At 50.8% G+C, this 25,679-nt stretch overlaps 1 protein-coding gene across 4 annotated transcripts in view; it reads left to right on the plus strand.

The window, feature by feature from the left end:
- pard3bb (par-3 family cell polarity regulator beta b) overlaps positions 1-25,679 on the plus strand; it is a 1,556,033-nt gene that overhangs the window by 660,393 nt on the left and 869,961 nt on the right. For all 4 annotated transcript variants that reach the window (XM_072482810.1, XM_072482818.1, XM_072482833.1 and 1 more), the window contains one exon: positions 20,359-20,438. In XM_072482810.1, the coding sequence (XP_072338911.1) occupies positions 20,359-20,438 (80 nt within the window). The remainder of the gene's footprint in view (positions 1-20,358; positions 20,439-25,679) is intronic.

Here is a 25,679-nt window from a genome sequence, read left to right on the forward strand (position 1 = left end):
CTATGTTTCTATGGTAAGTATTATGTAGACTTGTCGCACGCACTGCATCTCCCTGCCACTCCCTACGCTCAGCAAATACACTGATTGTAGGGGCACCAGGAAAACTGGGCCTATTTTGCCTGGGTATTACTGAAACTGCAACTGTTCAAAACAAGTTATTAGCTAAAAATAAATCTCTCTCAGATGCAGTCACAGTGGGGCTGAGAACAGAACATCCCTGTTCTATCCATGAAAGAAATGGGCATTGTAAACAGTCTAAGTGCCAATTTGGAATCTAGGCCCAGACATTGGCAGTTCTGACTTTTGCCATATGCTTCTGCACAAGTATTATATTTGCATTAAAAGAACATCTTTGGCCAGCCTGTTGTCTCTTGTTGATGTTGCCACTTCTCATAATCCTGATGTCCTTGTTTTTCTCTGCGAGATAAGCTGTGCCCATTATTGGCTTTGATCTGCCTTGGTAAGGATCATGTTACAGATGACGGCTGTATTTCCTAATACTTTAAGCATAGCCAGGCAGCCTCCATGGTCAATATTTTTAACAAAGTGCCTTTGAAGCTCTTGGCAGCAATGTTTTTCAAGATAAGAATGCACCTCTTGCCTGAGGTTCATTGGCTGCTACCCACTGATTTTAGTTCTCTGCAATCTGTCAAAGAGCATCGACTGCTATTACCTACTGCTAGATGCACTGTTTCTAATTGGTGCCTGTATTTGTCACAATGAGGATTCGCTAGGAAGCAAAGTGAAAGGGAACACCATTACTCTGCTGCATTTCCTGCACAGGAGTTCATGATTTTTTTACCAATTAGAAGCTTAGTATCGTCCGGTCTTCTATTGACCACTGTTTAAGTAATGCCCTGATTTTAAAATCTCTAACTTTTGTTTACAAATTTCGCTATGGCCTCGCCCCCTTTATATCTCTGGAACCTCCTCCAGTCTTACAAACCCCAGAGATAGCCGTGCCCCTCCATTTTTGGCTCTTTGCCTGAGAATTTAAAAATTCTTTACCCGTCAGTCTGGCCTCAATAAAACTCGAGATGGATTTGTAGGCATAGCATTAGTTATTTTTATTCGACTTGCAAGTCTGACTCGTTTCACAAAAACCCAGGACACAACTAGTCTCCTGGCTCTCCAGAATTCAGTGATTCTGTAGAACAAAGAAATCTCTACCAACACATTCAAATGGCATCAAGTTTCACATACACGATTCCCATAGGTCATCCTATACCCCTCCTGACCTGGCCATACATCCTAATTGGCTCACTTCTCATTCCTTTCTCAGGCCTCTTTTTACCCAGCATCCTTTTCTCCTCATACTCCCAAGATCCCATCCCCCTTCCTTGCCATGCTCTCTGAAATCCTTTGTCTGTGAACTAACATGAATTAGACCGGCCTACATCTACATTACAGTAACTAATATATTTAAAGTAACTATTTTATATCACATTCGTCATGCCCATCAACGATTTAAATCATTCCAATACATTGACAACCTTCAAAAACTATGGTGTTCCCTCCCTAAACCTCATAACCTTTCACTTCCCCTTTAAGATACTGCTCCAAACCTAGGATAAAAGCAAATTACTGCGGATTCTGGAATCTGAAACCAAAGAGAAAATGCTGGAAAATCTCAGCAGGTCAGGCAGCATCTGTAGGGAGAGAAAAGAGCTAACGTTTCGAGTCCAGATGACCTTTTGTCAAAGCTATAAGACAGAGAAAGTGGGAAATGTTTATACTGTGGAGTGAGAATGAAAGATGAGACATAGCTACAGAAACCCAGGGAACCGGGGTGCTAATAGCCCCAGAAACTACCTCCCTGACGAGGATTTTGGGCATCTGCCCTAATATATCCTTGTGTGTTTTGGTGCCAAATTGTGTTTTGTAATGCTCCTGTAAAATGTCCTGCGATGCTTCTCTACATTAAAGGTGCTGTATAAGTGGAAGTTGGTGTTGTTGTTGACGACAAGCTTCCCAGGTGCTCTAGTAGCATTCAACAAAATACCAGTTGTTATATCTGATCAATATTTGGTTTGCGATTAAGTTCTCTTTTGTTTATGTCCTAGGGAATTCTAAGTATTAGGTTGCCCTGTAGAATAGTTTCAAAATGGAAGACTTGTATTTGCATGGCACCTTTCATGACTTTGAAGCATTCCATTCTTAATTATAATAATAATAATCTTTATTATTGTCACAAGTCGGCTTACATTAACACTGCAATGAACTTACTGTGAAAATCCCCTAATCGCCACACTCCGACGCCTGTTCGGGTACACTGAGCAAGAATTCAGAATGTTCAAATTACCTAACAGCACGTCTTTCGGGACTTGTGGGAGGAAACCGGAGCACCCGGAGGAAACCCCGCAGACATGGGGAGAACGTGCAGACTCTGCACAGACAGTGACCCAAGCCGGGAATCGAATCTGGGACCCTGGCATCCATGCCTTCTTGATTCTCTTCCCGTGCCTAGATAATCAACCTGCTGAGCCATGCTATGAACTTACATTCTTCTGGCATGCAGTGGGAATGGAGCCCGCAGCTTCTGACTAGGAGGCAGGGACCCTATTCACTGCCCCACAAGACCTTTGAGGCTCTTTACAGCCAAGCTCCATCATTTAATAAGATCATGGCTGAATCGGTTGTTTTCTCGGCTCCATTTTCCTTTCTGGTGCCAATGACCCTCATCTAGCAAAAATCTATCGAACTCAGCCTTGAATAAACTGAAAATCCAAGCCTCCCCTACCTTCTGGGAAGAGAATTCCACACTTTAAGACCTACGGAGAGAAAATTAATCCTCCTCATCTCAGTCTTAAATATATAATGTATTCTTAAACTATCTCCCTGAGTCCTAGTTACCCCCACACGAGGAAACATTCTCCCAGTACCAATCCTATTCAGTCCTTTCAAGATCTTATATTACAGTGAGATCACCTCTTATTCGTCTAAATTCCGCCAGGTATAGACACAAACTGTCAACCTTCCTTTGTAAGAAAAGTCCTTAATTCCAGGAATAAGCCAAGTGAATCTTTTCTGAACTATTTCTAAAGAAATTACATGTTTTCAAATAAGGAGGCCAAAACTGTACACAGGTGCTCCAGATGTCATCTCACCAAGGCCCTGTACAGGTGCAATAAAATCTTCCCAATTTTAAATTCCATTCCTCTTGCAATAAATGCCAACATTCCATTTGCCTTCCTAATTACTTACTTTACCTAGGCACTAACATTATGTGATTCATGTTCCAGTACACCCTGAACCTTCTGTAACACCACATTCTGCTATCTCTCTCCATTTAAATAGTGTACTGACTTTCTCTTTGTTCTGCCAAAATGGACACGTTCACATATAGCCAATTATACTCCATCTGCAAGATTATTTTCCACTCATTTAACCTGTCTATATCCCTTTGTAGACTCTCCACCTCCTTCTGACAACTTACTTTTATATCTATCTTGGTATCATTGGCAAATTTAGCTATCATACATTCGGTCCCTTCATCCAAGACACTGATGTAGATTGTAAATAGTTCAGAACCAACAATGATCCATGTGGCACTCCAATATTACAGACTGGCTACACTGAAAAAAACCTATTTATTCCTACTCTCTGCTCCCAGTTAGCTAACCAATTCTTCATCCAGACGAATATGTTACCCCTGCGCCATGTGCTCTTATCTTTTGTGGTAACCTTTGATGGGGCACTTTATCAAAGGCCTTTTGGTAATCCAAGTATACCACATCTATGTGTTCCCCTTTATCCACCTTTTAAAAAATATATATATTTTATTAAAATTTTTCAAACAAAATTTTTTCCGTTTTTACAACTCAACAAGGATTATACATTAACTGGTAAATAACATTATTTAAATAATATAGTGACACATCGTGCTCACATAAGCCCCGACATATATTACAACAAAAACTAAAAAAGAAAAACAAATAGCAAAAACACAGAATAGTGCTCCCCCTCCCCGCCCCCCCCCCCCTCCTCCCCCCTGGGTTGCTGCTGCTGTCATTTCTATCTTTGCATTATCGTTCCGCGAGATAGTCAAGGAACGGTTGCCACCGCCTGGAGAACCCCTGAGCCGATCCTCTCAATGCAAATTTTATTCGTTCCAATCTTATGAACCCTGCCATGTCGTTTATCCAGGCCTCCACGTCCGAGGGCTTCGCTTCCTTCCACATGAGTAGAATCCTACGCCGGGCTACTAGGGACGCAAAGGCCAAAATATCGGCCTCTTTCGCCTCCTGCACTCCCGGCTCTTCCGCAACCCCAAATATAGCCAACCCCCAGCCTGGCTTGACCCGGACCTTCACCACCTTTGAAATCACCCTTGCCACACACCCCCAGAACTCGTGCAGTGCCGGACACGACCAGAACATGTGTGTGTGGTTCGCCGAGCTTCCTGAGCACCTCCCACACCTGTCCTCGACGCCAAAAAACCTGCTCAGTCTTGCTCCCGTCATATGTGCTCTATGTAGAACCTCAAATTGAATCAGGCTAAGCCTGGCACACGAAGACGAGGAATTTACCCTACTTAGGGCATCCGCCCATAGCTCCTCCTCAATCTCTTCCCCCAGCTCTTCTTCCCATTTTCCCTTCAGCTCCTCTATCATCGTCTCCCCCTTGTCCCTCATCTCCTGGTATATTTCGGACACTTTGCCCTCTCCAACCCATGCCCCCGAAATCACTCTATCTTGGATCCCCTGCATCGGGAGCTGCGGAAATTCCCTCACCTGTTGCCTCGTAAATGCCCTCACTTGCATATATCGGAAGGCGTTCCCTGGGGGCAACTTATATTTTTCTTCTAGCGATCCCAGACTTGCAAACGTCCAGTCTATAAACAGGTCCCTCAGCTTCCTAATTCCTGCTCGTTGCCAACACTGGAACCCCCATTCATCCTCCCTGGGACAAACCTGTGGTTATTCCTTATCGGGGACCACACCGAGGCACCCGTCACTCCCCTGTGTCGCCTCCACTGCCCCCAGATCTTCAAGGTTGCCACCACCACTGGGTTTGTGGTGTACCTTTTCGGGGAGAACGGCAGCGGCGCCGTCACCAGCGCTTTTAGGCTCGTTCCCTTACAGGACGCCATCTCCAGCTTCTTCCACGCTGCTCCCTCTTCCTCCCTCATCCACTTACAGACCATCGACACATTGGCGGCCCAATAGTAGTCGCTCAAACTCGGCAGCGCCAGTCCCCCTCTGTCCCTACTGCGCTGCAGGAACCCCCTCTTTACTCTCGGGGTCTTTCCTGCCCACAAAAAGCTCGTAATGCTCCTATCTATTTTTTTTAAAAAGGCCTTTGTTATCAGAATGGGGAGGCATTGAAACACGAAATGAAACCTCGGGAGGACCACCATTTTAACTGCCTGCACTCTGCCCGCCAGCGACAGCGGCACCATATCCCACCTCTTGAAGTCCTCCTCCATCTGCTCCACCAGTCGCGTCAGGTTAAGTCTATGCAGGGTTCCCCAGTTCCTGGCCACCTGGATCCCCAGGTATCGGAAGTTCCTTACCGCTCTCCTCAGCGGCAGAGCATCTATCCCCCTACCCTGTTCCCCGGGGTGCATTACAAAAAGCTCGCTCTTCCCCATATTTAGTTTGTATCCCGAGAACTCTCCAAACTCCCTAAGTATCTGCATTACTTCTGGCATCCCCTCTACCGGGTCCGCAACGTATAGCAGTAGATCATCTGCGTAGAGCGACACTCAATGCTCCTCTCCCCCTCTAAGCACCCCCCTCCACTTCTTAGAATCCCTCAGCGCTATGGCCAGTGGTTCAATTGCCAACACGAACAGTAACGGGGATGGGGACACCCTTGTCTTGTACCCCTATGTAGCCGAAAATACCCCGATCTTTGCCGGTTTGTGACTACGCTTGCCATCGGGGCCCCATATAAGAGTCTGACCCATCTAATAAACCTCTCACCGAACCCAGACCTCTTCAGCACCTCCCACAGATAGTTCCACTCCACCCTATCGAATGCCTTCTCTGCATCCATCGCCGCCACTATCTCTGCCTCCCCCTCCGGTGGGGGCGTCATCATCACTCCCAGCAACCTTCGTACATTAACATTCAGTTGTCTCCGCCTTTACAAACCCTGTCTGATCGTCATGCACCACCCCTGGGACGCAATCCTCTATCCTTGTTGCCATCACTTTGGCCAGCAGTTTGGCATCTACATTTAGGACTGAGATAGGCCTTTATGACCCGCATTGCAGCGGGTCTTTATCTCGTTTCAGGATTAGCGATATCGCCGCCTCCGACATTGTCGGGGGTAGCATCCCCCTTTCCTTAGCCTCATTAAAGGTTCTCGCCAAAAGCAGGGCCAACAGATCCATATACTTCCTGTAGAATTCCACCGGAAACCCGTCTGGTCCCGGGGCCTTCCCTGCCTGCATGTTCCCCAGTCCTTTAATCACCTCATCCACCTCGATTGGCGCCCCCAGGCCTGCCACCTCCTGCCCCTTCACCTTCGGGAACCTTAGCTGGTCCAGAAAGTGTAGCATTCCTTCTTTTCCCCCCGGGAGTTGGGACTTGTATAGCCTCTCATAAAAGGTCTTGAACACCTCGTTCACTTTCCCTGCTCTCTGCTCCATATTTCCCGTTTTGTCCCTAACTCCCCCCATCTCTCTCGCCGCCATCCTCTTCCGAAGTTGGTGGGCCAACTGCCGGCTCGCCTTTTCCCCATACTCATATTGCATCCCCTGTGCCTTCCTCCACTGTGCCTCTGCCTTTCCCGTGGTCAGCAGGTCAAACTCCGTCTGTAGTCTTCGTCTTTCTCTGTATAGCCCTTCGTCTGGGGCCTCCGCATATTTTTTATCCACCCTCAAAATTTCCCCCACTAATCTCTCTCTTTCTTTGCCCTCTTGTTTCCCCTTGTGGGCTCTGATGGAGATCAGCTCTCCTCTAACCACCGCCTTCAGCGCTTCACATACGACCCCCACCTGAACCTCCCCATCGTCGTTGACCTCCAGGTATCGCTCAATACACCCCCTCACTCTTCCGCAGACCCCCTCGTCCGCCAGTAGTCCCATATCTAGTCGCCAGAGTGGGCGCTGCTCCCTTTCCCAGTTTGCAGACGACACAAAGGTTGGTGGAATTGCGGATAGCGATGAGGACTGTCAGAGGATACAGCAGGATTTAGATTGTTTGGAGACTTGGGCGGAGAGATGGCAGATGGAGTTTAATCCGGACAAATGTGAAGTAATGCATTGTGAGGAAGGTCTAATGCAGGTAGGGAATATACAGTGAATGGTAGAACCCTCAAGAGTATTGAAAGTCAAAGAGATCTAGGAGTACAGGTCCACAGGTCATTGAAAGGGGCAACACAGGTGGAGAAGGTAGTCAAGAAGGCATACGGCATGCTTGCCTTCATTGGCCGGGGCATTGAGTATAAGAATTGGCAAGTCATGTTGCAGCTGTATAGAACCTTAGTTAAGCCACACTTGAGTATAGTGTTCAATTCTGGTTGCCACACTACCAGAAGGATGTGCAGGCTTTAGAGAGGGTGCAGAAGAGATTTACCAGGATGTTGCCTGGTATGGAGGGCATTAGCTATGAGGAGCGGTTGAATAAACTTGGTTTGTTCTCACTGGAACGAAGGAGGTTGAGGAGAGACCTGATAGAGGTCTACGAAATTCTGAGGGGCATAGACAGAGTGGATAGTCAGAGGCTTTTTCCCAGGGTAGAGGGGTCAATTACTAGGGGGCATAGGTTTAAGGTGAGAGGGGCAAGGTTTAGAGTAGATGTACAAGGCAAGTTTTTTACGCAGAGTGTAGTGGGTGCCTGGAACTCGCTACCGGAGGAGGTGGTGGAAGCAGGGACGATAGTGACATTTAACGGGCATCTTGACAAATACATGAATAGGATGGGAATAGAGGGATACGGACCCAGGAAGTGTAGAAGATTGTAGTTTTGTCGGGCAGCATGGTCGGCATGGGCTTGGAGGGCCGAAGGGCCTGTTCCTGTACTGTACATTTCTTTGTTCTTTCCTCTCCTAGTTCCAGATCCACCCAATGCGGGGCGTGGTCTGAAACGGCTATGGCCGAGTACTCCGTTCCTGCCACTTTCGGGATCAGTGCCCTTCCCAAAACGAAAAAGTTTATCCGGGAGTATACCTTATGGACGTGGGAGAAGAAAGAGAACTCTTTAGCCATCGGCCTGGCGAATCTCCACGGATCCACTCCCCCCATTTGTTCCATAAATCCCTTAAGCACCTTGGCCGCTGCTGGCCTTCTCCCGGTACTGGATCTGGACCGGTCTAGCCCTAGATCCAGCACTGTGTTGAAATCCCCCCCCCCCCCCATTACCAAATTTCCCACCTCCAAGTCCAGGATACGTCCCAGCATTCGCTTCTTGAATCCCGCGTCATCCCAGTTCGGGGCATATACATTCACCAGCACAACCGCCTCTCCCTGCAGTCTGCCACTCACCATCACATATCTGCCTCCACTGTCCACCACTATATTCTTAGCCTCGAATGATACACGTTTCCCCACCAGTATTGCCACCCCTCTGTTTTTCGCATCCAACCATGAGTGGAATACCTGTCCCACCCATCCTTTTCTTAGTCTAACCTGATCTGCCACCTTCAGGTGCATCTTCTGGAGCATGACTACGTCCGCCTTCAGTCTCTTTAAGTGCGCAAACACCCGTGCCCTCTTTATCAGCCCATTTAAGTCTCGCGCATTCCATGTGATCAGCCGGATTGGGGGGCCATTCACCCCCCCCCCCCCCCCTCGTCGACTAGCCATCCCTTTTTTTAGGCCATCTCCTCATCCAGGTCCCGCGCACCCGTCTGTCCCCCAGGCAGCGCCTTCCCGCCCCGCCCACCTCGTCTCTTACCAGCTCCCCCTTGCACTCAGCAGCAGCAACCCAGTTAATCCCCCCCCCCCGCTAGATCCCCCTCTAGCTTGGTTACTCCCCCCATATTGCTTCCGGAAGTCAGCTAACTCTGGCTGACCTCGGCTTCCCCCATTCACTCTTTGACCTCCCTGCGTGTGGGGCTCCCTTCCTTCCTGCGCCCGTTTTCCCGCTATAATTTCCATAGCGCGGGAAAATACCCGTGCTTTCCTCTCGGCCCCGCCCCCTATGGCGCAGTTCCCTCATTCCCCTTCCCTGTCCCTTTTCCCACCGGCGCCCACATTTCTTCGTGTCCCCCCCCATCGGGGGGGGGGGGGGGGGGGAGAAAAGTTCCCCATCCAACATTGGTGTACAATAGCCCTCCCCTTTCCCCACTTTACATTTTTGTACCACCACCTCGCTGCTTCTCTCCAAACATCAAACTCTCAAATCTAGTCCAGTTTCTCTTCTTGGATGAATGTCCATGCCTCATCCGCCGTCTCAAAGTAGTGGTGCTTGCCCTGATGCGTGACCCACAATCGCGCCGGCTGCAGCATCCCAAATTTTATTTTCTTCCTATGGAGCAGCGCCTTGGCCCGATTAAAGCTCGCCCTCCTTCTCGCCACCTCCGCACTCCAGTCCTGATACACGCGTATCACCGCATTCTCCCATTTGCTACTCCGTGCCTACTTAGCCCAGCTCAGGACCATCTCTCTGTCCATGTAGCGATGGTACTTCACCACTATTGCTCTTAGTGTTTCACCTGCCTTTTGTCTTCTCACGAGGACCCGGTACGCTCCCTCCACTTCCAGGGGGCCCGTTGGGGCCTCTGCTCCCATTAGTGTGTGGAGCATCGTGCTCACATAAGCCCCAACATCAGCTCCCTCTGCTCCCTCGGGGAGACCTAGAATCTGTAGGTTTTTCCTCCTCGAGCTGTTCTCCAGGGCTTCCAGCCTTTCCATGCACCTCTTGTGTAGTGCCTCGTGTGTCTCCGTTTTTACCACCAGGCCCTGTATCTCATCTTCATTCTCGGCTGCCTTTGCCTTCACTCCACGGAGCTCCATCGCCTGGACCTTTTGTGTTTCCTTCAGTCCCTCGATTGCCAGTAGCATCGGCGCCAGCACCTCTTTCTTGAGCTCCTCCACACATCGTCGGAGAAACTCCTGCTGGTCCGGGCCCCATACCATCTGGGCTCCATCCGCCACCATCTTGCTTCTCCCTTCTCTTCTCTGCCGCTGCTCCAAAGGATCCTTCGCAATCTGGCCACTACCGCCGCTCCTTTCCATACACACCGAGGGGGACTCCTTCCTTCGTCACCCCACACTGGGTTAGGTCGAAAAATAAATTCCGTTGGGGCTCCCGATAAGAGCCCAAAAATCCGTTGGAATGGGAGCTGCCAAAACGTGCGGCTTAGCAGTGCATCACCGCAACCGGAAGTCCCCTTTATCCACCTTGAGGGTTACTTTGTCAAAAAACTCTTAATAGATTAGATCACCACAATTTCCCTTTTTCAAATCCATGTTGCTTTTTCCTGATCACATTATAATTTTCAATGATCTTGCTATAACCTCCTTGGTAATAGATTCCAGCACTTTTCCTATGACAAATGTTAAGCTACTGACCTACAGTTTCCTGCTTTCAGCCTCCCCCTTTCTCGAATATAGGCGTCGCATTGGTTATTGTCCAATCCTCTTGGAGCCCTTCTGGAATCCAAGGAACTTTGGAAGATTATAACCAATGTACCTATAATCTGCTCTGCCACTTTTAAGACCCCAGGATGTAAGATATCTGGTCCTCGGCACTTGTCAGACTTTAGGTCTCGTAGTTTTCTCATTATCTTTTCCTTGCTGATGGCAATTATTTTAAGTTCATTCCTCCTGTAATGGACCCTGGGCTAATGTGCGGTCAATTCCAGCCACACTTGACCCAGAGTCACAATATGATTGAATTTAACTTTTATTTGAAAATACCCACCGTCTTCGGCTGCCTAATAACATAGATACATAGAAGATAGTAGCAGGAGGAAGCCTTTTTGCCCTTCGAGCCTGCTCTGCAATTTATCACGATTATGGCTGATCATCCAACTCAATAGCCTAATCCTGCTTTCTCCTCATAGCCTTTCATCACATTTGCCCCAAGTGCTATATCTAGTCGCCTCTTGAATATATTCAACGTTTCAGCATGCTACTTCCTGTGGTAATGAATTCCACAGGCTCACCACTCTTTGGGTGAAGAAATGTCTCCTCATCTCTGTCCGAAATGGTTTACCCTGAATCCTCAGGCTGTGACCCCTGGTTCTGGACACACCCATCATTGCGAACATCTTCCCTGCATCTGCCCTGTCTCGTCCTGTTAGAATTTTATAAGTCTCTATGAGATAACTACAGTCACCAGGTTTGTAAATTTAAACATAATGAACTTTTTATTATTAACAGCAACTATAATTAAATAGTCAACAAATACAACTGGTTAACTACGATCTAATTTCTAAAACCCCCCTCCCCTCTTTAACGTGCACCACCCTCTACACATATGGAGTCAAACAAACACGGAAGGGAAAGAAGGGTATGAAATAGTAAAGGGAAAGTAAAAGGGAAAGAGTCTTTGTTTCAGATGGATGCCTTCCGGTTAGTTTGTTCTTCAGTCTAGGCTTCAGATGAATGTTATCTTTTCCTTCTGCTTGTAATGTAGACTCACAGATATAGCAGGCAGCCAGCATTCGAGAGGGAGAGAGACAGCTTCTTCTTTCAGGGTCTAGAAGCTTCTGCCTTCAGACAGTAGGCAGCAGAGCAGAGAGAGAGAGAACTGCTTCCACATTGAGGACCCAGTTGCTTTTCCTGGGTTCTCTCCCAAAAAGCCCACCTGATGGGAACCAATCAAGGTCGGTAGCTGGGCAGAATACTGTCCCTTGTCAATCCACTGGCCACCAGCCAACTAATCAAAACAAACACCTCCAATCTCTTGGGTGCCATAATGTCTGGGCTCTTCTGTCCAAAATACAAAACTTTATAACACAGTGTACTATTTTGATCCTTTGAGTTCCTTATTTCCTTTGGTCCCCAGTAATGATCCATGGACCAGAAATTATAAAGACAAAAAAGATATCGGAATTAAGGGAATCAACAGGAAGGGCCCTTATGCTACCTATCATGTCTTGATTTTCAATTATTTTTGGGAACTTTTCTAAGTCTTCTTACCTTGAAGACTTGGTCAATTGTCGTCACCGTGTCATGTCAGAAAAATGGCAGCCAATTTGTGCGCAGCAAGGTCATACAAGCAGCAATGAGATAATGCCCAGATCATTTGTTTTCCTGATGTTTATTGAGGGATAAATAACTGACAGGATAACAGGCAAAAGTTAATTTCCACAATATAGTTGTGACTACATTTAAAAAATAACTCATTGGCTACAAAGTGCTTTGAGATGTTGGATAGTCTTGAAAATGTACGTAAATCCAAGGGGGGTGGCTTTTGTGCCTCCACGCCGTGTGCGCAAATAGCGAGGCAAGGTTAAAATCCTGCAAGAGCTGGAAAATTTGACTCTTGTCGGTGAGATCTCATTTTCAGATTATCCTCAGCGAAGGTCCAAGCCTTTGTTGCCAATCGTTTGCTTGCCTCCCACCCCCCCCCCACCCCCACCCCCAGTTGACGTGGCAACACGCACTATGGATAGGGACGGCAGACGCCCCAATTTCTTTCCATCAAATGGTTGATTAGGAATCTCTTCCACTCTTTGATACTCAAACTGTTATGAATGTGCGTTGCTTGAAATTCCCTGGAGTGGGATTTGAACCTAGAGCTTATCATAGAATCATAAAATCCCTACAGTGCAGAAGGAGGCCATTAAGCCCATTGAGTCTGCACCGACCTTCTGAAAGTGCACCCTACTTAGGCCCACTCCCCTGCATAACTTTGGACACTAAGGGGCAATTTTCGCATGGCCAATCCACCTAACCTGCACATCATTAGATTGTGGGAGGTAACTGGAACACCCACAGGCGACCCATGCAAACATAGGGAAAAATGTGCAAACGCCACACAGTCACCCAGGGCTGGAAATGAACCCCGGTTCCTGGTGCTGTGAGGCAGAAGTGCTAGCCACTATGCCACTGTGCCGCTTATGGCTGAGAGGCAGGAACGGTACCACCCCGCCACACAACTTCACATTCCAACCTAATGCAATCAATTTCAGGAGATGCATCCTTAGCATATTTGTTTGTTTGCACAGGTTTTGTGCCTTCTCATATATACAATGGCCTTTCCATAAATTGGAGTTTACAGGGTAGCACAGTGGTTAGCACAGTTGCTTCACAGTTCCAGGGTCCCAGGCTCGATTCCCGGCTTGGGTCACTGTCTGTGCGGAGTCGGCACGTTCTCCCCGTGTCTGTGTGGGTTTCCGGGTGCTCCGGTTTCCTCCCACAGTCCAAAGATGTGCAGGTTAGATGGATTGGCTATGCTAAATTGCCCTCAGTGTCCAAAAGAAAAAAAAGGTTAGGTGCGATTAAGGGGATAGGGTGGAGGTGTGGGTATAGGATGGAAATATGGGTTTAGGTAGGGTGCTCTTTCCAAGGGCCGTGCAGACTCGATGAGCTGAATTGCCTCCTTCTGCACTGTAAATTCTATGATAGTGATATGTTAATATTCCCTGTTCAAAACTGCAGTTAACTGAATGGTGTTTCTTACCGGAAGGAGGTTTTTAGGGTAATCTCTAAAGTGGTGCACGTGAAACTGGACCCGAGCCTTCGGGAGGCCATATTCGGGGTGTCGGACCAGCCATGGTTGGAAACGGGTGCGGAGGCAGATGTTGTAGCCTTCGCCTCGTTGATCGCCTGAAGGCGGATTATGTTGGGATGGAGATCAATCTCTCCACCCTGTGCCCTGGCGTGACTGGGGGATCTGCTGGAATTCTTGACTCTTGAAAATTTAAAACTGAGGGGAAGGATGGAGGGGTTCTACAATTCATGGGCATTATTCATTATGCACTTTCGAGAATTAGATTACATCGAACATTGGGGGGAGAGGGACTGACTGTATGTGTTATTTAAAAAAATATATATTTATTCAAATTTTTCAACAAATTTTCAACAAAACCCCTCCCCCAACAAAAAGAAAGAAACAAGAACACAACAATCAGAAATTATACATTGGATTTCCCCCATATACAATAACCCTCCATATAACATTTTAAAACACAAATAGGGAACCCCCCCCCCACCTTCACCCAAACGCCACCCCAAAAGAACCCCCCCCCCCTCCAGCACCGTGAACGACCAGAACATATGGACGTGATTTGCCGGGCTCTCCGAGCACCTCCCACATCTGTCCTCCACCCCATAGAACCTACTCAACCTCGCCCCTGTCATGTGCGCTCTGTGAGTAACTTTGAACTGTATTAGGCTGAGCCTGGCGCAAGAGGAGGAAGAATTAACCCTACTCAGGGCATCAGCCCACAGACCCTCATCTATCTCCTCCCCAAGCTCCTCTTCCCACTTGCCCTTTAACTCCTCCACCGAGGCCTCCTCCTCTTCCTTCAGCTCCTGGTAAATCGCCGAAACCTTGCCTTCTCCAACCCATACACCCGAAATCACCCTGTCCTGAATCCCACATGCCGGAAGCAGCGGCAATTCCCTCACCTGCTGTCTCACAAACGCCCTCACTTGCATGTACCTGAAAGCGTTTCCCGCGGGTAGCCCAAACTTCTCCTCCAGCGCCCCTAGGCTCGCAAATGTCCCATCGATGAACAGGTCCTTCTAATCCCTGCCCGATGCCAGCTCCGAAACCCCCCATCCATCCTTTCCGGGACGAACCGATGATTCTCCCGAATCGGGGACCAAACCGAGGCTCCCACCTCGCCCCTGTGTCGCCTCCACTGCCCCCAGATCTTCAGCGTCGCCGCCACCACAGGACTCGTGGTGTACCTTGTCGGCAAGAGTGGCAGCGGTGCCGTCACCAGCGCCCTCAGGCTTGTGCCCACACAGGACGCCATCTCTAGCATCTTCCACGCCGCGCCCTCTCCCTCCATTAGACACTTACGGATCATCGCCACATTGGCTGCCCAATAATAGCCACACAAATTCGGCAGCGCAGCCCCCCTCCCCCCCCCCGTCCCTGCTACGCTCCAGAAACACTCTCTTCACCCTCGGGGTCTTATTCGCCCACACAAATCCCATGATACTCCTGCTTACCCGTTTGAAAAAGGCCTTGGGGATCATAATGGGAAGGCTCTGGAACACAAAAGAGAAACCTCTGGAGGACCGTCATTTTGACCGACTGCACCCTACCCGCTGGTGAGAGTGGCAGCATATCCCATCTTTTAAAATCCTCCTCCATCTGCTCCACCAACTGCGTCAAATTGAGCTTGTGCAGGGCCCGCAACTCCTAGCTACTTGGATCCCTAGGTACCGAAAGCTCCTTTCCGCCCTCTTCAGTGGTAGCTCATCTATCCCCCATCCCTGGTCCGCTGAATGCACCACAAAGAGCTCACTCTTCCCTACGTTCACTTTATACCCCGAAAAGTCCCCAAACTCCCTAAGGATCCGCATGACCTCCACAGTCCCCTCCACTGGATCCGCCACATACAACAACAGGTCATCGGCATACAACGACACCCGGTGTTCCTCACCCCCCCCCCGGACCAGTCCCCTCCATTTCCTGGACTCCCTCAGTGCCATGGTCAGCGGCTCAATTGCCAGTGCAAACAACAAGGGCGATAAGGGGCATCCCTGCCTCGTCCCCCAGTACAGCCGAAAGTACTCCGACCTCCATCAGTTCGTAGCCACACTTGCCACTGGGGCTCTATATAGCAGCCTGACCCAACTGATGAACCCCTCCCCGAACCCAAACCTCTGCAACACTTCCCAAAGATACTCCCACTCCACCCGATCAAAGGCCTTCTCCACGTCCATAGCTGCCACTACCTCCGCTTCCCCCTCCACCGAGGGCATCATAATCACATTGAGGAGCCTCCGCACATTTGTATTTAGCTGCCTACCCTTCACAAATCCTGTCTGGTCCTCATGAATCACCCCCGGGACACAGTCCTCAATTCTCATAGCCAGCACCTTCGCCAGCAACTTAGCGTCAACATTGAGGAGCGAGATCGGTCTATACGACCCACATTGTAATGGATCCTTGTCCCGCTTCAAGATTAAAGAAATCAGCGCCCTGGACATTGTCGGGGGCAAGGTACCCCCCTCCCTCACCTTATTAAAAGTCCTCACTAGCAACGGGCCCAGCAGGTTCACGTATTTCCTGTAGAATTCAACCGGGAACCCATCCGGCCGCGGGGCCTTCCCCGCCTGCATGCTCCCCAATCCTTTAACCAGCTCCTCCAGCCCAATCGGCACCCCCAAACCAGCCACCTCCTCCTCCTCCACCCTCGGGAACCTCAGCTGATCTAGGAATCGTCGCATCCCCTCCTCCCCCGCTGGGGGCTCAGACCTGTACAGATCCCTATAGAAATCCCTAAATACGTTGTTTATTCTCACCACACTCCGCACCGTATTACCCCCTCTATCCTTAACTCCACCAATCTCCCGCACTGCCTCCCTCTTACGAAGCTGATGTGCCAGCAACCGACTCGCCTTCTCCCTATACTCAAACGTCGCCCCCTGCGCTTTCCTCCACTGTGCCTCTGCTTTCCCCGTGGTCAACAGGTCGAATTCCGTCTGGAGGTTCTGTCGCTCCCTAAGTAGCCTCTCCTTGGGGGCCTCTGCATACCTCCTGTCCACCTTTAAAATCTCCCCCACCAACCTCTCCCTCTCCCTCCCCCCTCTCTTCTCCCTGTGGGCCCCAATGGAGATTAGCTCTCCCCTGACCACCGCCTTCAACGCCTCCCAAACTACCCCCACCTGCACCTCCCCGTTGTTGTTGGCCTCCAAATATCTTTCAATGCACTCCCGCACCCGCCCGCACACCCCTTCATCCGCCAACAGTCCCACATCAAGGCGCCACAGCGGGCGCTGGTCCCTCTCCTCCCCTAACTCCAGCTCCACCCAATGCGGGGCGTGGTCCGAGATGGCTATGGCCAAATATTCCGTTCCCTCCACTTTCGGGATTAGAGCCCGACTCAAAGTGAAAAAATCTATCCGGGAGTAGGCTCTATGGACGTGGGAAAAGAAGGAAAATTCCCTGGCCAGCGGCCGGGCAAACTGAGCACCTGGGCCGCAGCCGGCCTCTTACCCGTCCTGGACCTAGAACGGTCCAGTGCTGGGTCCAGCACCGTGTTGAAGTCCCCCCCCCCATTATCAAGCTTCCTACCTCCAGATCCGGAATCCGACCCAGCATGCGTTTCATAAATCCGGCATCATCCCAATTCGGGGCATATATGTTCACCAGTACCACCCGCACCCCCTGCAACCTACCAGTCACCATCACATATCGACCTCCATTATCCACTACAATATTCAGTGCCTCGTACGACACCCGCTTCCCCACCAGTATTGCAACCCCTCTGTTCTTCGCATCCAGTCCTGAATGAAAGACCTTTCTCAGCCTAACCTGATCTGCCACCTTCAGATATGTCTCCTGGAGCATAACCACGTCTGCCTTCAGTCCCTTTAAGCGCGCGAACACCCGGGCCCTCTTGACCGGCCCGTTCAGCCCCTCACTTTCCAAGTTATCAGCCGGATCAGGGGGCACCCTCCATCCCCCAGGCGGCGGACCCCCGCCCCGACTACCTCTCCTACTTCCAGTTCCCGTTTGGCCAATGCAGCAGCAACCCAGTCCCCCCCACCCCCCACCGCTAGATCCTCATCTAGCCATTTTGCTCCCCCCATGACACTCCCGTAAGTCAGCTGACTCCTGCTGACCCCGGCTTCTCCCGCCATTCCATCAACCCCCCAGTGTGAGAATCCCCCCACCCCTTGGCAGTCAGTGTGCGCTCCTCTCCAGCACCGCCCCCCCCCCCCCCTCCCTGGCCCCGCGCCCACCCTTCCCTAACGCGGGAAAAAGCCCGCGCTTTCCTGAGCCGGCCCCCGCCCCCTCTTGCGCAGCTCCTTTTTGCGGCCTTACGCCAACTCCCCATCCCCGGGCCTCCACCCCGCCCTCTTCCTCCATGGGGTCTTGCCCCTCCAACACCGACGCCCACACTCTCCCACAGCCCCACATCAAATCCATTCACCCATCCCCACCCAGCACTCAACAAAAAGAACATTCCCCAAATGCAGTAAACACAGTAAACATCCCCCCACGACAAACCCTCAATTTGAGTCCAACTTTTCAGTCTGTATAAAGTTCCATGTCTCATCAGGCATTTCAAAATAGTGGTGCCGATCTTGGAACGTGACCCACAATCGCGCTGGCTGCAGCATCCCGAACTTCACCCCCTTCCGATGGAGCACCGCCTTAGCCCGGTTGAAACCAGCCCTCTTCTTAGCCACCTCCGCACTCCAGTCCTGGTAAATTCGGATCTCCGTGTTCTCCCACCTGCTGCTCCGCTCTTTTTGGCCCATCTCAGGACGCACTCTGTCCATAAAGCGGTGGAACCTCACCACTACAGCCCTTGGCGGGTCGTTGGCTTTGGGTCTCCTTGCCAGGACCCGATAAGCCCCATCCAGCTCCAGGGGCCTCGGGAGAGCTCCCGCGCCCATCAGCGAATTGCGCATCGTGCTCATATATGCCCCGGCATCGGGCCCCTCCACTTCTTCAGGGAGAACAGAATCCGAAGATTCTTCCTCCTCGACCTATTCTCCAGGTCCTCAAATGTTTCCGCCCACCTCTTGTGCAGCGCCTCGTGCGCCTCCACCTTCACAGCCAGGCCCAAGATCTTGTCCTCGTTCTCCGAGGCTTTTTGCCGCACCTCCCAGATCGCCGCCCCTTGGGCCTTCTGGGTCTCCACAAGCTTCTCAATCGCCGCCTTCATTGGCGCCAGCATTTCTGTCCTCACCTCCTCAAAGCAGCGTTTAAGAAACTCCTGCGCCCACGCTGCTTGGTCTCCACCCGCCGCCATCTTGCTTTTCCTCCCTCGCACCTTTCGCTGCACCAGGATCACTTTTTTAACCTCTCCACTCCTGGTCCAATCCATATAATGTCGGGGGGACCTTGCTGTCCGGCACCGGATATTCGGCGGGGGCGGGAATCGCGCCCGGACGGTTGGCGGGCCTTCCCGCGCGATTCTCCGGCCCGGATGGGCCGAAGTCCCGCAGCTAAAATGCCTGTCCCGCCGGCGTAGATTAAACCACCTACCTTACCGGCGGGACAAGGCGGCGAGGGCGGGCTCCGGGGTCCTGGGGGGGGCACGGGGCGATCTGGCCCCGGGGGGTGCCCCCACGGTGGCCTGGCCCGCGATCAGGGCCCACCGATCCGCGGGCGGGCCTATGCCGTGGGGGTTTTCACCATGGCGGAGGCGGAAGAGACTCCCTCCACTGCGCATGCGCGGGAATGCCGTCAGCGGCTGCTGACGCTCCCACGCATGCGCCGCCCGGAGATGTAATTTCCGCGCCAGCTGGCGGGGCACCAATGGCCTTTTCCGCCAGCTGGCGGGGCGGAAATTCATCCAGCGCGGGCCTAGCCCCTTAACGTTGGGGCTCGGCCCCCAAAGAAGTGGAGCATTCCGCACCTTTGGGGCGGCGCAATGCCCGACTGATTCGTGCCGTTTTGGGCGCCAGTCGGCGGACATCGCGCCGTTTCCGGAGAATTTTGCCCCTGATTCCTTTTTGTTATTTGTTTATGTTAACATGAAGGATGCTGTTTGGGGATTTGGTGGGAGGATGGGATTGTTATTGATATGGGGATTGACATTGCATTCGTTACTGATTATTGTTTATTGTTGGTGGGTGTACGTTTGGGAGAAAATGTGAAAAAGGAGAATAAAAATATTTTTTTTAAAACTGAATGGTGTTTGAGAAGGAGCCAATGGAATCATTAAGATTTATGAACAAATACTATTTATAAGATTTTTTTTAGCTAGTTTTTCAAATCAGTGAATTTACAACCCTAAATAAGGTGTACAATTTTCCTTGATGTCAGTTGTATGGAATAGCTTGTAGTGTGGAAATACACTGTCCGAATTGTTTTTATGCTCTGGCCCATGCACGTGGGGCTTTAATATTGTGAAATTCAAAGCTTACTACTTCAAAGACACAGTGAGATAAACCTAATTACAGTTACAGGTTCTATTTTATGTCAATAGGTTTATGAAGACTTCTCATGAAAGACAGAATAAATATTGTAAAGGCTTTTGTCGTGGTTTGCAATCCAAAACTACTTCAAAGTTGGACTAATGATTTGCCATAAAATAAGAATCAAATCAACAAAGTGATTGGCCTCAGATAACAAATCCTGCCATTATAATGCTTGCACGAAATTCTAAGATTCCTGCTTATATATTTGATTGAATTCCGCAGTTCGTTTAGCATTTGCTGCCACAAGTCGTAGAGATGTATTTCAGAACAGAAACCACAATGAATCATACATGCCAAGATGGAGCACAAAATTAATGAAATTGACACAGCCCCCAAGAATCTCCCTCTCTCTGTAATTCTTGTGTAACCATTTGTCTCTCCTAATTATATAGGGGGCGAACTGGGCACCTACAGATGATGTACGAACAGACCACTCAGGACTGATGGACGACCATTCAAAATACACTTACAGGTATGGTGAAACACTTGGTGTCAGAGATCTAAACTTGGTGGCTGATTCTCTCAGTGGAATTAAAGATGCCTGTGTATCCTTTCTTTGCCCTGTTTTGTGCAAAATGTGATTTTTCTTCTTCGCGTTATGTGTAGTCCTCTTGCCATTTGTCATCTTAACTTTCTGAATATATGTAGCAGCATTTGCTGTTCCAAAATGTCTTGAATTTCCACGTGAACGTACTGGGTATATGGACCACCTCTGGGAAGACCTCTCGAGTTGGGGGAAATGGGACAAGAAAACCTGTTCCACTTCCTACAATTCAATGGCAAACTGTGCTATCAGATCAGTAGTTCACATAATTGAAGTTACCTTGTCAATCAATACCATCGCTACCATGATAGCTTCTACTTTCTCCAATTCTTAACATTTTTTGTTCTTTCCCAACTTATCTTTGTAAAGAAAAACCTCACACTCCATTTCAACCACTATTTCTTTTGCTACACTGCACAGGATAACACATTGCAGAGTTTCACAAAATAGGAGTTTATTAAAAATAGTCTGCTTCTGCGGAGCAAATCTTCATGAGCCAGTCATGCGGTGTTGATAGTGTGACACCATATAATGGTAGGACATGAGCTGTCAATGTCAGCTTGGAGAAAGGCAATGTGGGAGAATAGAAATGGGGCAGTGATGACAAGCTGCCTTATGGCAAAGTAAGAAATCAGCGAGAGCCTTCCACTCTCCAACTCTGCCTCGCTCTTTTTCTGTCTCCCTCGCCCCTTGTCTCCCCTCCCCCTTGCCACCCTCCCTCTTTTTCTGTCTCCCTCTCCTTGTCTCCCTCTCCCTGTCTCCCTCTCTGTCTCCCTCCCCCTTGTCTCCCTCCCCCTTGTCTCCCTCCCCCTTGTCTCCCTCCCCCTTGTCTCCCTCCCCTCTTGTCTCCATCCCCCCTTGTTTCCCTCCCCCCACCCTTGTCCCCCTCCCTCTTTTTCTGTCTCCCTCCCTGAATCCCTCTCTCTGTCTCCCTCCCCTCTTGTCTCCCTCCCCTCTTGTCTCCCTCCCCTCTCGTCTCCCTCCCCGTGCCTCCCTACCCCCGTGCCTCCCTACCCCCGTACCTCCCTACCCCCGTGCCTCCCTACCCCCGTGCCTCCCTACCCCCCTGCCTCCCTACCCCCCTGCCTCCCTACCCCCCTGCCTCCCTGCCCCAGTGCCTCCCTGCCCCAGTGCCTCCCTGCCCCCGTGCCTCCCTGCCCCCGTGCCTCCCTGCCCCCGTGCCTCCCTGCCCCCGTGCCTCCCTGCCCCCGTGCCTCCCTGTCCCCGTGCCTCCCTGTCCCCGTGCCTCCCTGTCCCCGTGCCTCCCTGTCCCCGTGCCTCCCTGTCCCCGTGCCTCCCTGTCCCCGTGCCTCCCTGTCCCCGTGCCTCCCTGTCCCCGTGCCTCCCTGCCCCCGTGCCTCCCTGCCCCCGTGCCTCCCTGCCCCCGTGCCGCCCTGCCCCCGTGTCTCCCTGCCCCCGTGCCTCCCTGCCCCCGTGCCTCCCTGCCCCCGTGCCTCCCTGCCCCCGTGCCTCCCTGCCCCCGTGCCTCCCTGCCCCCGTGCCTCCCTGCCCCCGTGCCTCCCTGCCCCCGTGCCTCCCTGCCCCCGTGCCTCCCTGCCCCCGTGCCTCCCTGCCCCCGTGCCTCCCTGCCCCCGTGCCTCCCTGCCCCGTGCCTCCCTGCCCCGTGCCTCCCTGCCCCCGTGCCTCCCTGCCCCCGTGCCTCCCTGCCCCCGTGCCTCCCTGCCCCCGTGCCTCCCTGCCCCCGTGCCTCCCTGCCCCCGTGCCTCCCTGCCCCCGTGCCCCCGTGCCTCCCTGCCCCCGTGCCTCCCTGCCCCCGTGCCTCCCTGCCTCCCTGCCCCCGTGCCTCCCTGCCCCCGTGCCTCCCTGCCCCCGTGCCTCCCTGCCCCCGTGCCTCCCTGCCCCCGTGCCTCCCTGCCCCCGTGCCTCCCTGCCCCCGTGTCTCCCTGCCCCCGTGTCTCCCTCCCCCCGTGTCTCCCGCCCTCTTCTCCTGCCCTCGTCTCCCACCCCCATCTCCCTCCAGCCGTTTCCCTCCCAATCACTCTCCTCCCGTCCCTCCCCATCTCCCTCCTCGTCTCTCTCCCTCCCCCGTACTCCCTCCCCCGTACTCCCTCCCCCGTACTCCCTCCCCCGTACTCCCTCCCCCGTACTCCATTCCCCGTACTCCATTCCCCGTATTCCCTCCCCCGTACTCCCTCCCCCGTATTCCCTCCCCCGTACTCCCTCCCCCGTACTCCCTCCCCCGTCTCCCTCCCCCGTACTCCCTCCCCTGTACTCCCTCCCCCGTCTCCCTGCCCCGTCTCCCTCCTCATTCCCTGCCATCCCCACCCCGTTCTCTTTGTGCCTCACTCTCTGTGTCTCCCTCTCTCTGTCTGTGTCTCCCTCTCTCTGTCTGTGTCTCCTTTTCTCTGTCTGTGTCTCCCTCTCTCTGGCTGTGTCTCCCTCTCTCTGGCTGTGTCTCCCTCTCTCTGGCTGTGTCTCCCTCTCTCTGGCTGTGTCTCCCTCTCTCTGGCTGTGTCTCCCTCTCTCTGGCTGTGTCTCCCTCTCTCTGGCTGTGTCTCCCTCTATCCGGCTGTCTCTCCCTCTATCCGTCTGTCTCTCCGTCTATCCGGCTGTCTCTCCCTCTGTCTGTCTGGCTCTTTCTGTTTCTGTCTGTCTGTCTTTCCCACTATCTGTCTGTCTGCCTCTCTCTTTGTCTCTCTCTCTGTCTCTGTCTCTCTCTCTGTCTCTGTCTCTCTCTCTCTCTTTCTCTTTCTCTCTTTCTGTCTCTCTCTCTCTCACATTCTCTCGTTTTCTCTCTCACTCTCGTTCTCTCGTCTCTTTCTCTTCCTCTATATGTGTCTCTATGTCTCTTCCATCTGTCTCTCTGTTTCTGCCTTTGTGTCTTGTATTTAATCTAATGCCTTGCAGTAGCCAGCTCCTGAGTGACAATAGCAGAGATCAAAAGACAAAATGGGATGAACAGAAACTATGGAACTAAAATAAGGCTATCTATCCACTATATTCCAACATCACAGTGATGTTGTGAGATTGCAACCCTGACATTGAAGAACCTAGAATTGCCAACCCTCCAGTTCTGGAGTCCTGGAATCTGCATGAAATAAAGACTAACCGCTCGGGCTGTCAGTATTTTTCATACTCATTTATTAGATGAATAATATTGACGAATTTTTAAAAAGCTGTTTAATTGAGCCGGGCAGTAGGTCGGGTAATGAAGATTCCAGGAATATGTCCAACCAGAGTTGGTAACCCTTTGGGGAATGATATTTTACTTTCTCCCCTGCGTGCCGTCCACCCACCCAGCCGCCCACTGCAGCCTTGGAAAAGGCACGTCCTAACTCTTGCGGAAGTGCGGCATCTCTTCTTATCGTCCTGTTTCCTTGTGAGGAAAAGAGACTGATAAAGTTACTGGTGACTTTACATTTCCTGCTAACAAGTGAGTTATCAGTTGCTTCTCCATCCACAGCCCTCTTGTGTTTGTTTTTCTGCCCCTGACTGCTCTCGCTCATAAATCTTCCTGAATCTTCTTTTCCGTTCCTGTTCTACAACTGCAATGTGTCTGGGAGGCAGTGAAAGTTTATTCAGTCTTTTTTTTTAGTTAATTTGCCCACCCCTTTTTTCTTATCCTGCATTGTTAAAAAGTGTCTATTTCTGGGGTCAACCAGTCTGTTCCAAGGGAGAGAGAGGGTGGAGAGAGAACAGTGGAGAAAATAGTTTGACAATAACAACAGCTTGCAATCACAGAGTCTTTAATATGCCAAGGCACGAATAAAAATATATTTTTTTAAAATGCCAAGTCACTGCGTAAGACCATTCTCAGATAAAATTTGGCACCAAGTCACGTGCTTTGAGGTGAGAGAGATGGGGGGGATAGATACCCTTATTTTTGTTCCATAGTTTCTGTCCGCCTGATTTTGTACTGGAGGTTCAGGTAAGACATTTCAGAGCTTTCGGCCTATGCAGTTGACGACAAAACCGACAGTGGTGGAGTGATATAGGGTTTGTGTGCCTGCTTTGTTTTCTTATCTTGAAGAAGAGCCGCACGAGTTCTGTTCCCCTCCTCGGCATATGCCTTCCCTCTATAGTAGGCACTCTACTGCCACTTGACCTACCTCTGTCTGCCTCCAACTAGAATGAAGTCAATAAGTTGACCCAGATCCATCCTCCTCCTAACAATGAACAGCTGGAATGCGCGCAGGTGTGCATTGCGAGGTGAACAAAGTATAGGCTGTCTTCCCTTTGGGCAGCAGTTATGAATACAAACGTTTACTTTTACACTGGATTTAGTACTTGCTGGGATTTAAATGTACCAAATGGGATTTTTTCAATGAGTGATTGGCTGTTGCGGGGAAAATTTGCATCAGTGCATTGCGGTCACCGTATCTTGAAGGTGGTTTGTGGAGGAGCTGTTGTCAAGTGACAGTTAAACCCGAAACACTTGTTCAGTGTTTCCCTCCCTCCCTCCTCCTCTAACCACAAAAAAAAAAGACAATCACTGTAAGGATCCCAGCCAAGTAAAGATCAAGAGGGAGAGTTGAGGGCAGGTAGAAGTAGAAGGAAGTTGAACCATGACATCACAGCCTGCAGGTAAGTGATTGGCTGGTGACAGGTAAGTAGTTTTTCTTTTCCATGAGGTGTTATCGTGCGGGGCACAGTGGTTGCTGAGTGAGTGCTTGCTGAGAAGGGGAGTAATTTTTTTTAAAAAAACTTACTGTTGGGAGTTTCCAGCTGAATCCGGTCGGAGTGAGGACAGAGTGACTGCTGGGTAAGTAGTAAAGATTTAAATTGTTTGTGCAGACCCATAACAGCTGATTGCTGTTCTCGTGTGGGGCGCAGTGGTTGCTGGTTAAGTGTTTTATTTTTCCCTGTATTTAAGTTGGGCAGTTTCTAAACCCTAGACACTACACTTGTAGTGTCCCCCACCCTTCCACCTCCTTTAACCTAAGGGGTAGAGTGAATAACAGGTAAGCTCTTTGTTACTTTTTCTTTTTTTATCTAGAGGGTATGACAGGGAAGGCAGTGCAATGTTCCTCCTACAGAATGTTTGAGGTGAGGGACGCCGTCAGTGTCCCTGCTGATTTCACCTGTGGGTGCACCCATCTCCAGCTCCTCAGAAACCGCGTTAGGGAACTGGAACTGGAGCTGGATGAACTTCGGATCGTTCGGGAGGCAGAGGTGGTCATAGATAGTATCTTCAGGGATGTAGTTACT

This window comes from Scyliorhinus torazame, chromosome 2 (assembly GCF_047496885.1).
Source record: "Scyliorhinus torazame isolate Kashiwa2021f chromosome 2, sScyTor2.1, whole genome shotgun sequence".
In the NCBI taxonomy this organism is placed as follows: domain Eukaryota; kingdom Metazoa; phylum Chordata; class Chondrichthyes; order Carcharhiniformes; family Scyliorhinidae; genus Scyliorhinus; species Scyliorhinus torazame.